A 12,533-nucleotide genomic window follows, 5' to 3' on the forward strand; every position below is an offset into this window, starting at 1 on the left:
TTCTATAGTAATAATCCTCCTTTCTTCTGCTGATGTGAGAGATGGGCAGTCCCCTGGCTGCTCAGAATGGTTGAGGCTTCTTAAAAGACATTAATCTTCCTGTTTTCATTGCCACTTTCACTCCACTTTCAGAGGTACCTAACTCTGCCGTTTCCTGAGTCTTTCTGTGTTTCTGCTCACAAAGCTCCTTCTGGTCTCTCTTAAAACTAATCTTGGAATTTGACTTTCCATGTTCTGCTAAATCAGTTACCATTTATTCTTCTGCTTTCTAGCCTCCACAGTATTTCTTTTGTCTCATCTTCCTTGGGCTTCAACTTTGTGATAGTAAAACTCGAATTTGACTGTTCCTTTAGTGAGGGATTAGGAAGTGTATGTGTTTAATCTTTCATTTTTAACTGGAAGTTCATTTCAGATTTTATTTTGTTTTAGCCCTGTCCTCCCCACTCCACAAAAGCTTAACTTTTATTTCTTTTTAAAAAATACTTATTTATTTATTTGGCTGCTCCAGATCTTTGTTGCGGCATGTGAACTCTTAGTTGCGGCATGTGGAATCGAATTCCCTGACTAGGGATGGAACCCAGGCCCCCTGCGTTGGGAGCCTGGAGTCTTAGCCACTGAACCACCAGGGAAGTCCTGAAGCTTCAGTTTTCAAGGTCACATGTAATTGTCCTGCCAAACCTAATGAACACTTCTTTGTTCATCTTCCTTGACCTTTTCATCGCAAAGCTGATCACTTCCCCACAAAACACTGTTCACTCCTGGTTTCCAAGGCTCCACACTGGGCTCCTCCCCAGTGCTCCCTCTGCAGTTTTGTTGAGTCCTCCCCTACCTACTGTTTAAATATTGAAGTGCCTCAAGCCTCAGTCTTGAATTGTCTTCTCTCCTCTGTAAACATTCTTTTAATGACTTTATCTGCTACAATTTGTCTAATCTTGATGACTCATAAAAGTTTATCTTCCAAATTATCTCTATCTTGAGTTCTGCATTAGTGAATTTCTGATAGGCATCTTAAATATTTAGTGTCCCACATGAAGCAAATAACTTTCCCACCTAAGCATGCTTCTCGCCTCATCCATCTCAGAAAATGTCAGCGTCAAGCCAAAAGGCTGAGAGTCATTCCTTACTTCAGCTTTTCCTTTGTCCCACATATCTGATCCATCATCGAGTTTTGAGGGTTTACTTCAAATTACCTCTGGGTATTCACCATCTCCACTGCTGCTACTTTAATCCAATTACCATCCTCCCCATCTACTGTAATATCATCAGCCTATTTCACTTTCTCTTCACTCTAATCCATTCTCTCCATATCAGGTGTTCCATCAATTGCTTCTTAAACACACATCTCTGAACTCCAGAATCCTCTGTAAAACTCTTAATCATACTTCAAAGAAAAGTCTTAGCTTTCTTATTTGTTTTTCTGTGAATGTAGTAGGTCTCCATTTTTAATGAAAAAATTAATAAGAAAAATATTAATACATAATAGGTAAAAGCCAAATTTTTTAAATTTATTGAAGTATAGTTGATTTGCAATGTTGTGGCCAAATTTTTTAAAGGAAAAGAGAGAAATTGTATAAAACCTTATCAAATATTGATTGAGAACCACCTACACATTCATCAAAAATAGAAGTTTGGTTGTTTTTCTATTTATTTTTTTTTCCATTTATTTTTATTAGTTGGAGGCTAATTACTTTACATCATTACAGTAGTTTTTGTCATACATTGAAATGAATTAGCCATGGATTTACATGTATTCCCCATCCCAGTCCCCCCTCCCACCTCCCTCTCCACCCGATCCCTCTGGGTCTTCCCAGTGCACCAGGCCCGAGCACTTGTCTCATGTATCCAACCTGGGCTGGTGATCTGTTTCACCCTAGATAATATACATGTTTCGATGCTGTTCTCTTGAAACATCCCACCCTCGCCTTCTCCCAGAGTCCACAAGTCTCTTCTATACATCTGAGTCTCTTTTTCTGTTTTGCATATAGGGTTATCGTTACCATCTTTCTAAAGTCCATATATATGTGTTAGTATACTGTAATGGTCTTTATCTTTCTGGCTTACTTCGCTCTGTATAATGGGCTCCAGTTTCATCCATCTCATTAGAACTGATTCAAATGAATTCTTTTTAATGGCTGAGTAATATTCCATGGTGTATATGTACCACAGCTTCCTCATCCATTCGTCTGCTGATGGGCATCTGGGTTGCTTCCATGTCCTGGCTATTATAAACAGTGCTGCGATGAACATTGGGGTGCACGTGTCTCTTTCAGATCTGGTTTCCTTGGTGTGTATGCCCAGAAGTGGGATTGCTGGGTCATATGGCAGTTCTATTTCCAGCTTTTTAAGAAATCTCCACACTGTTTTCCATAGTGGCTGTACTAATTTTCATTCCCACCAACAGTGTAAGAGGGTTCCCTTTTCTCCACACCCTCTCCAGCATTTACTGCTTGTAGACTTTTGGATAGCAGCCATCCTGACTGGCGTATAATGGTACCTCATTGTGGTTTTGATTTGCATTTCTCTGACAATGAGTGATGTTGAGCATCTTTTCATGTGTTTGTTAGCCATCTGTATGTCTTCCTTGGAGAAATGTCTGTTGAGTTCTTTGGCCCATTTTTTGATTGGGTCATTTATTTTTCTGGAGTTGAGCTGGAGGAGTTGCTTGTATATTTTTGAGATTAATCCTTTGTCTGTTGCTTCGTTTGCTATTATTTTCTCCCAATCTGAGGGCTGTCTTTTCACCTTGCTTATAGTTTCCTTTGTTGTGCAAAAGCTTTTAAGTTTCATTAGGTCCCATTTGTTTATTTTTGCTTTTATTTCTAAAATTCTGGGATGTGGGTCATAGAGGATCCTGCTGTGATTTATGTCAGAGAGTGTTTTGCCTATGTTCTCCTCTAGGAGTTTTATAGTTTCTGGTCTTACATTTAGATCTTTAATCCATTTTGAGTTTATTTTTGTGTATGGTGTTAGAAAGTGTTCTAGTTTCATTCTTTTACAGGTGGTTGACCAGTTTTCCCAGCACCACTTGTTAAAGAGGTTATCTTTTTTCCATTGTATATCCTTGCCTCCTTTGTCGAAGATAAGGTGACCATAGGTTCGTGGATTTATCTCTGAGCTTTCTATTCTGTTCCATTGATCTATATTTCTGTCTTTGTGCCACTACCATACTGTCTTGATGACTGTGGCTTTGTAGTAGAGTCTGAAGTCAGGCAGATTGATTCCTCCAGTTCCATTCTTCTTTCTCAGGATTACTTTGGCTATTCGAGGTTTTTCGTATTTCCATACAAATTGTGAAATTATTTGTTCTAGTTCTGTGAAAAATACCGTTGGTAGTTTAATAGGGATTGCATTGAATCTATAGATTGCTTTGGGTAGTATAGCCATTTTGACAATATTAATTCTTCCAATCCATGAACACGGTATATTTCTCCATCTGTTTGTGTCCTCTTTGATTTCTTTCATCAGTGTTTTATAGTTTTCTATGTATAGGTCTTTTGTTTCTTTAGGTAGATATACTCCTAAGTATTTTATTCTTTTTGTTGCAATGGTGAATGGTATTGTTTTCTTAATTTCTCTTTCTGTTTTCTCATTGTTAGTGTATAGGAATGCAAGAGATTTCTGTGTGTTAATTTTATATCCTGCAACTTTACTGTATTCATTGATTAGCTCTAGTAATTTTCTGGTAGAGTCTTTAGGGTTTTCTATGTAGAGGATCATGTCATCTGCAAACATTGAGAGTTTCACTTCTTCTTTTCCTATCTGGATTCCTTTTACTTCTTTTTCTGCTCTGATCGCTGTGGCCAAAACTTCCAAAACTATGTTGAATAGTAGTGGTGAGAGTGGGCACCCTTGTCTTGTTCCTGACTTTAGGGGAAATGCTTTCAATTTTTCACCATTGAGGGTAATGCTTGCTGTGGGTTTGTCATATATAGCTTTTATTATGTTGAGGTATGTTCCCTCTATGCCTGCCTTCTGGAGAGTTTTAATCATAAATGGATGTTGAATTTTGTCAAAGGCTTTTTCTGCATCTATTGAGATAATCATATGGTTTTTATCTTTCAATTTGTTAATGTGGTGTATTACATTGATTGACTTGTGGATATTAAAGAATCCTTGCATTCCTGGGATAAAGCCCACTTGGTCATGATGAATGATTTTTTTAATATGTTGTTGGATTCTGTTTGCGAGAATTTTGTTAAGGATTTTTGCATCTATGTTCATCAGTGATATTGGCCTGTAGTTTTCTTTTTTTGTGGCATCTTTGTCTGGTTTTGGAATTAGGGTGATGGTGGCCTCATAGAATGAGTTTGGAAGTTTACCTTCTTCTGCAATTTTCTGGAAGAGTTTGAGTAAGATAGGTGTTAGCTCTTCTCTAAATTTTTGGTAGAATTCAGCTGTGAAGCCATCTGGTCCTGGGCTTTTGTTTGCTGGAAGATTTCTGATTACAGTTTCGATTTCCTTGCTTGTGATCATTTTGTTAAGATCTTCTATTTCTTCCTGGTTCAGTTTTGGAAAGTTATACTTCTCTAAGAACTTGTCCATTTCTTCCAAGTTGTCCATTTTATTGGCATAGAGCTGCTGGTAGTAGTCTCTTATGATCCTTTGTATTTCAGTGTTGTCTGTTGTGATCTCTCCATTTTCATTTCTAATTTTGTTAATTTGGTTCTTCTCCCTTTGTTTCTTAATGAGTCTTGCTAATGGTTTGTCAATTTTGTTTATTTTTTCAAAAAACCAGCTTTTAGCTTTGTTGATTTTTGCTATGATCTCTTTAGTTTCTTTTGCATTTATTTCTGCCCTAATTTTTAAGATTTCTTTCCTTCTACTAACCCTGGGGTTCTTCATTTCTTCCTTCCTCTAGTTGCTTTAGGTGTAGAGTTAGGTTATTTATTTGACTTTTTTCTTGTTTCTTGAGGTAGGCCTGTAATGCTATGAATCTTCCCCTTAGCACTGCTTTTACAGTGTCCCATAGGTTTTGGGTTGTTGTGTTTTCATTTTCATTCATTTCTATGCATATTTTGATTTCTTTTTTGATTTCTTCTATGATTTATTGGTTATTCAGATGCGTGTTGTTTAGCCTCCATATGTTTGAATTTTTAATAATTTTTTTCCTGTAATTGAGATCTAATCTTACTGCACTGTGGTCAGAAAAGATGACTGGAATGATTTCAATCTTTTTGAATTTACCAAGACTAGATTTATGGCCCAGGATGTGATCTATTCTGGAGAAGGTTCCGTGTGCACTTGAGAAAAAGGTGAAGTTGATTTTTTGGGGTGAAACATTCTATAGATGTCAATTAGGTCTAGCTGGTCCATTGTGTCCGTTAAAGTTTGTGTTTCCTTGTTCATTTTCTGTTTAGTTGATCTATCCATAGTTGTGAGTGGGGTATTAAAGTCTCCTACTATTATTGTGTTACTATTAATTTCCTCTTTCATACTCGTTAGCGTTTGCCTTACATATTGAGGTGCTCCTATGTTGGGTGCATATATATTTATAATTGTTATATCTTCTTCTTGGATTGATCCTTTGATCATTATGTAGTGTCCATCTTTGTCTCTTTTCACAGACTTAATTTGAAAGTCTATTTTATCTGATATGAGTATTGCAACTCCTGCTTTCTTTTGGTCTCCGTTTGCGTGGAATATTTTTTTCCAGCCCTTCACTTTTAGTCTGTATGTGTCCCTTGCTTTGAGGTGGGTCTCTTGTAGACAGCATATATAGGGGTCTTGCTTTTGTATCCATTCAGCCAGCCTTTGTCTTTTGGTTGGGGCATTCAATCCATTTACATTTAAGGTAATTATTGATAGGTATGGTCCCGTTGCCATTTATTTTGTTGTTTGGGGTTCACGTTTATACCACCTTTCTGTGTTTCCTGTCTAGAGAAGATCTTTTAGTATTTGTTGAAGAGCTGGTTTGGTGGTGCTGAATTCTCTCAGCTTTTGCTTATCTGTAAAGCTTTTGAGTTCTCCTTCATATCTGAATGAGATCCTTGCTGGGTAGAGTAATCTAGGTTGTAGGTTATTCTCTTTCATTACTTTAAGTATGTCCTGCCATTCCCTTCTGGCCTGAAGGGTTTCTATTGATAGATCAGCTGTTATCCTTATGGGAATCCCTTTGTGTGTTATTTGTTGTTTCTCCCTTGCTGCTTTTAATATTTGTTCTTTGTGTTTGATCTTTGTTAATTTGATTAATATGTGTCTTGGGGTGTTTCGCCTTGGGTTTATCCTGTTTGGGACTCTCTGGGTTTCTTGGACTTGGTTGGCTATTTCCTTCCCCATTTTAGGGAAGTTTTCAGCTATTATCTCCTCAAGTATCTTCTCATGGCCTTTCTTTTTGTCTTCTTCTTCTGGGACTCCTATGATTCGAATGTTGGGGCGTTTCACATTGTCCCAGAGGTCCCTGAGGTTGTCCTCATTTTTTTTTTATTCTTTTTTCTTTTTTCCTCTCTGCTTCATTTATTTCCACCATTTTATCTTCTAACTCACTTATCCTATCTTCTGTCTCTGTTATTCTACTCATGGTTCCCTCCAGAGTGTTTTTGATCTCATTTATTTCATTATTAATTTTTAATTGACTTTTTTTTATTTCTTCTAGGTCCTTGTTAAACATTTCTTGCATCTTCTCAATCTTTGTCTCCAGGCTATTTATTTGTAACTCCATTTTGTCTTCAAGATTTTGGATCATTTTTATTATCATTATTCTAAATTCTTTTTCAGGTAGATTCCCTATTTCCTCCTCTTTTGTTTGACTTGGTGGGCTTTTTTCATGTTCCTTTAGCTGTTGGGTATTTCTCTGCCTTTTCATCTTGTTTAGATTGCTGTGTCTGGAGTGGGCTTTCTGTATTCTTGTGGTCTGAGGTTCCTTTTTATTGTGGAGGTTTCACCCAGTGGGTGGGGCTGGACGATTGGTTTGTCAAGGTTTCCTGGTTAGGGAAGCTTGTGTCAGCGTTCTGGTGCGTGGAATTGGATTTCTTCTCTCTGGAGTGCAATGGAGTGTCCAGTAATGAGTTTTGCGATGGGTCTCTGTGTTAGGTGTGACTTTGGAGAGCCTGTATGTTGACACTCAGGTCTATGTTCCTGCGTTGCTAAAGAATTTGCGTGGTATGTCTTGTACTGGAGCTTATTGGCTCTTGGGTGGTGGTTGGTTTTGGTGTAGGTATGGAAGCTTTTGGATGGTCTCTTATTCCTTAATGTTCCGTGTAGTCAGGAGTTTTCTGGTTTTCTCAAGATTTGGGCTCAAGTCTCCTGCCTCTGGATTTCAGTTTTATTCTTCCAATAGTCTCAAGGCTTCTCCAACTATACAGCACTGATAATAAAACTTCTAGATTAATGGTGAAAAGATTCTCCACTGTGAGAGACAACCAGAGAGGTTCACAGAGTTACATGAAGAATAGGAGAGGGAGGAAGGAGATAGAGGTGAGCAGGAGGAGAAAAGGGGGACTCAAGAGGAGAGAGACAGATCTACGCAGTTATCTGTTCCCAAAGTGTTCTCCGTAGCCCAGACACCCACAAAGATTCACAGAGTTAGATTGGGGAGAGAAGGGGAATGGAGGAAATAGAGGTGTTCTGAGGTAGAAAACAGAGAGTCAAAAGTGGGAGAGTATCACCACACTCCTGAATAGAAATGGGAACTGAATATTGGATTCTTAAATGACCAAAATTTATATCACATACTACTGAAAAACAAAGATTGAAAATCTAGTGTAGAGGTTAGACTCTTTGAAATACAATATTTAAAAACAAAAACAAAAACACACAAAAAAATTTAGAACTGTATATGAAGTTCAGTTTAAAAATAGGGTTTCTCTCTCTCTCTCTCTTTTTTTTTTTTTGGCAAGGTTATAGTGAAATGAAAATGAAAGTTAAGTAATAACAGAGGAGTATTAGAGGACTCTAAAAGGAAATAGGAGAGAAAAACAAGAAAAAGAAAAAAAAATTTTTTTCCCCTAATTAAAAAAATCAAAAATATATGAAAATGAAAGTTGAGGAGTAATGGGGGAGTAATAGGGAATTATAAAAGAAAATAAAAGAGAAAAAATAAAAAATAAAAAAAAGGAAAGAAAAAAAAATTTTTTTTTAATTAAAAAAAAAATATGTACATATACATCTAGGAATTTCTTTAGGGTTGTTGCGGTCAGTGTAGGTTCAGTTCAATTTCAGATAGCTCCTCTTTCCAGCTTACACTTCTCGATATCTGTAGGCCCCTTCCCGTGTAGTCGGTGTTACCTTCAGGGATTTTAATCTGTTGCACCGGTCCTTTCTGAAGTGGTTCCCTTTGTTTATTTGGCTTCTGTTTGCCGTCTCTTTGGTGTCTAATTTCCGCCCTGACACAGGCGGGCGGAGGTGATCTCTTATTTAGGTTCTCTAGTTCAGTTCAGTCCTGCTACGGGGAGGGCGGGGCGATGCAGACAGATACCGCTCTGTGTGGATAGCGCTCACCGTGTTCCGGCCACACTGGGTTTGCCCCGCTCTCGGGTGTCAGTGCTTTCGCCGTCTACACTGCTCAGGCTCCCGGCTGCTCTATATGGAGCGGGCCCTGCGTTGAGTGCGGTTCCTGTTTTCGGGTACTCCACAAAAGCGCGGATTCGGTTGCTCCTGCGTTTTGTGCCTTCCCCGGCCTGAGCGGTTCAGGCAGCCAGAGGCTTGGGCGTACTCTCCCGGGTGCAGCACGCCTTTTCCCTCCGCGGCTAGCGGCCCAGGCAGCCAGAGGCTTGGGCGTATTCTCCCTAGGTGCGGCGCGCCTTTTCCCTCCGCGGCGAGCGGCCCAGGCAGCCAGAGGCTTGGGCGCTATCTCCCCGGGTACGGCGCGCCTTTTCCTCTCCGCGGCCCCAGCGCGCGCCGCCAGTCGGGTCTCAGGAAGTCTTTAGCTAGAACCCGGGGGCCTGTTTGCAGTGTGGGAGGGGGTGGCTTCTCAGGGGCTAAGTTTGCCCTTTTCCCCTCCCCCCTGCCTCCTACCTCCAGCGGGGATGGGCCGGCTCTTCTCTGGAGATTCTCAGTCCCTTTGTTTTGCGAACCACCGGCAGTGTGTTCGGGCCAGTTAAGTTTGTCCCTTGCTATCCCACAGTTTTAAAAAGCTCCCTCCGATTGCTCTCAGGGTCTTCGGGCCTGTCCTCACCCTAAGCTATGCCGCCCGCTCCTCTCCGTTCCGCCCCGCTTGTTGCTGGCGGGTACGGGCGTCTGGGGTACTTTTCTGCTGGGAGTTGCTTTTAGGCACGTAATCTGTGGGCCTTGTTTAATTTTTCCTCCCAGTTAGATTGCCGAAAACTTCCCCCAGTCCCGCCAGTGAGAGGGTTTCCTGGTGATTGGAAACTTCCTCTATTAAGACTCCCTTCCCGGGACGGGTCTCCGTCCGTAGCTCTTTTGACTCCCTTATTATCGTTTATATTTTGTCCTACCTCCCTTCGAAGACAGTGGGCTGCTTTTCTGGGCGCCTGATGTCCTCTGCTAGCGATCAGAAGTTGTTTTGTGAAATTTGCTCAGCATTCAAATGTTCTTTTGATGAATTTGTAGGAGAGAAAGTGGTCTCTCCGTCCTATTCCTCCGCCATCTTGGCTCCTCCCTCTGTTTTTCTAATTTAAAATCTGAAAGGAATTTGCCCAAAAAAAGTAAAGTAATGGATAGGACCCCACATAGCAAAATGTTTTAAATGCAAAAATATTTACCATGTCAGGACTTCCCTGGCAGTCCAACAGTTAAGACTCCATCCTTCTACTGCAGGGGAGCATGGGTTTGAGCCCTGGTCAGGGAACTAAGATCCCCACATCTGCACTGTGCAGCCTAAAAAAAGAGAGAAAGAAAACAAATTTACCACATATGTGTTTCTTGTATTGGCTCTCAGGGAACAGTTGTTAAAATTTAAATGCCATTTCATAAAGACATATAGGGGATTAGATTGGGGAGTAAATGTATTATTTTAGTTATACTACCAGTATGCAATTGACAGCAAAAGTAAAATAGTCCTTTCCTCACATAATATGCAATTCCATGCCTTCAGATCATCCAAACAGTGGAGAATAGAAAGCTGCCTCCACCAAATTGATATGGACAAGAAAAAACAACAAAACCCCACAACTGTCTAATTTCTTTCCCTCTGGACATATTTCTTTATGTTGATTGGCATAGGGAAAAGGCAGCTGCCCACAGGGCCCCTCTGTTTGTGGCTGCAATTGCAGTGCTGAGGATAAGATGTTTTGGAAAGGATCAGGGATAGAAGTTGTGTGGAAACAGTAAGAAGACCACTCACAGTATGTCTCTGCACCACACCGTGCTGTAGTGGAGAGCACTGTGTGGAGTGTGAAATGTGACATTTAGAGCCAAAAGACTGGTGTAAACCCTTGTACCAGAACTTAGGAACTCTATACTCTTAGACAAGTCTCTTATTCTCTCTTGGCCACAAATGATACTCAAAAATGCAGCTTTTAATATTTTGAAATGGGAAAATAATCATACCATTTTATTTGAGGTTTTTATAATAAAATGAGATGATTTATCTGAAGGGGTGTGTGTGTGTGTTAAGTCGCTTCAGTCGTGTCTGACTCTTTGCAACCCTATGGACTGTAGCCCACCAGGCTCCTCTTTTCATGGACTTCTCCAGGTAAAAATACAGGAGTGGATTGTCATACCCTCCTCCAGGCAATCTTCCCAACCCAGGGATCGAACCCAGGTCTCCCATACTGCAGGCGGATTCTTTACCATCAGGAAAGCCCCAAAAACACTGGAGAGGGTAGCCTATCCCTTTTCCAGGGGATCTTCCTGACCCAGGAATTGATCCAGGGTCTCCTGCATTGCAGGTGGATTCTTCACCAGCTGAGCTACCAGAGAAGCTTAAAATGAGGGTATGGAAAGTGTTAAATGACTCCTAGACTTTATTATCTCCCAGCATTAATGAAAAAGACTTGAACAAATACCTCTGTGCTTGGAGCCTAGGATTTGGTTTTCTTACAAGAGTTGCTAAAATGCTCCTGGAAATATCTGCCGTCTCTGCTCTCACTTGACCAGCATCATGGAAATACGGGGAGAAAGAGGAGGAAGCAGAGAAAGGCCCTAGCCGGAGGCCCTGCTCTTGGGGAGAAAAAGACAAAACAAGGCATTCGTTTTGATTTTCAGGTTCTTCAAGAAGCCGATCAGCAATACAGGTGTATTGATTCTTATTACCATACACAAGACAACTCTTTACTGTTGGTCTTTCATAACCCAATGAATCTACAGCGTCTGCGTCATGAGCACTGGAATGTTGGCCTTCACTCCAATGTTGGATTCAGGTAACCAACCTAGATGGTCTAGTTTGTTATCTTAGTTAGCGTGTTACTTGGTTTTTAGTTCCTTAGCCTAAGCTGAGTGGTTCAACCCAATAAAAACATTTGTGCGGTACCACAGATTCAGTGGTCACCAAGTTGAATGCTGTGTGCCAGGCACTGAAGAAGACAGACGTCATTCCTGGCCCCATTGAATCTCATGGGGATATTATTAAATTATGCTTGATTCATTTAGACTCCAATATAACAGCCTCTGTAGGAACTACAAAACATGGCATTCCATATGCAGGTTTTGGGTAACTCCACTTGACCTAGGGTAACTGAACGACACATGCCCTCGGGTCCCCAGCAAACTGAGACCTCTAGGAATCACTTATTTTTTTTCCTTCCAAGCTCCTTAATTATTTCAATTCTATCTTAAAATTGTTCTCCCCTTTCTCATTAGTGATGAGAACTTTCATTATTTTTCTGTACTGGTTAATGTATATTCAATATTTGTTATTTATATAGAATTTAGTCCTAAGGGATACAGAGAGGATGACCATGGACCTACAGAAAATTGGAGAAATGGACTGTGTGCATACATATACACAGAAACACACACTTTAAAGTCATAAGATGATTTTTTAAAATTAGGATACACAATAGGTATGCCAAGCTAATGTATTAAACTGTGCTTTCCTTTGTTTTGTTTTTCATTGACAGTAATTACGCTTTTCATTTCTTTGTTGACTAAGACTTCAGTACAACTTTGAGAACATTGTTGTCTTATTCTAGGTTTTGAATATTCATCTATTAAGTATTTTTTCATTTTTTTTCCATAGGTAAATGCCCCTTATTAGGTTAGAAAATTTTCTTATGTTGCTAGTTTGCTCTAGGTGCTTAATTATAAATGACTATTAAATAATATCAAATGATTTTTCTGCTTGTGTTCTCTTTTTTCCTTTAATCTGTTAAAGCGTGAAATTTTATTAATAGATATTCTAATTCCTGTGAAAATCCGATTTGTCCATTATGTTATCTTGTTTATATATTGCTGTATTTGGTTTGCTAATATATTACTTAGAATATGTCCATCTGTATTCATGGGTAAGACTCAGCTATAAATGTTCATCTTTAAATGTTCTTGTCCAGCTTGAGATGGAGATTTTTATTAGCCTTATAAATTAATGGCAGATATTCTCCCTTTTTATCTCTATTTTTTTATTTTCTAAAAGAATTTATGTAAGACTAAGATATATATTCCTTTGTCATTTGGTAAAACTGGCAAATAAGAACATC

The 12,533-nt window shown here is 39.5% G+C and overlaps 1 protein-coding gene across 3 annotated transcripts in view; it reads left to right on the forward strand.

The window, feature by feature from the left end:
* The window catches only part of SPAG17 (sperm associated antigen 17), a 250,171-nt gene that overhangs the window by 116,119 nt on the left and 121,519 nt on the right, over window positions 1–12,533 (forward strand). For all 3 annotated transcript variants that reach the window (XM_070467229.1, XM_070467228.1, XM_070467230.1), the window contains exon 18: window positions 11,104–11,258. In XM_070467229.1, coding sequence (XP_070323330.1) covers window positions 11,104–11,258 — 155 coding nt within the window. The remainder of the gene's footprint in view (window positions 1–11,103; window positions 11,259–12,533) is intronic.

The sequence above is a fragment of the Odocoileus virginianus genome, chromosome 5 (assembly GCF_023699985.2).
Source record: "Odocoileus virginianus isolate 20LAN1187 ecotype Illinois chromosome 5, Ovbor_1.2, whole genome shotgun sequence".
NCBI classification, from domain to species: domain Eukaryota; kingdom Metazoa; phylum Chordata; class Mammalia; order Artiodactyla; family Cervidae; genus Odocoileus; species Odocoileus virginianus.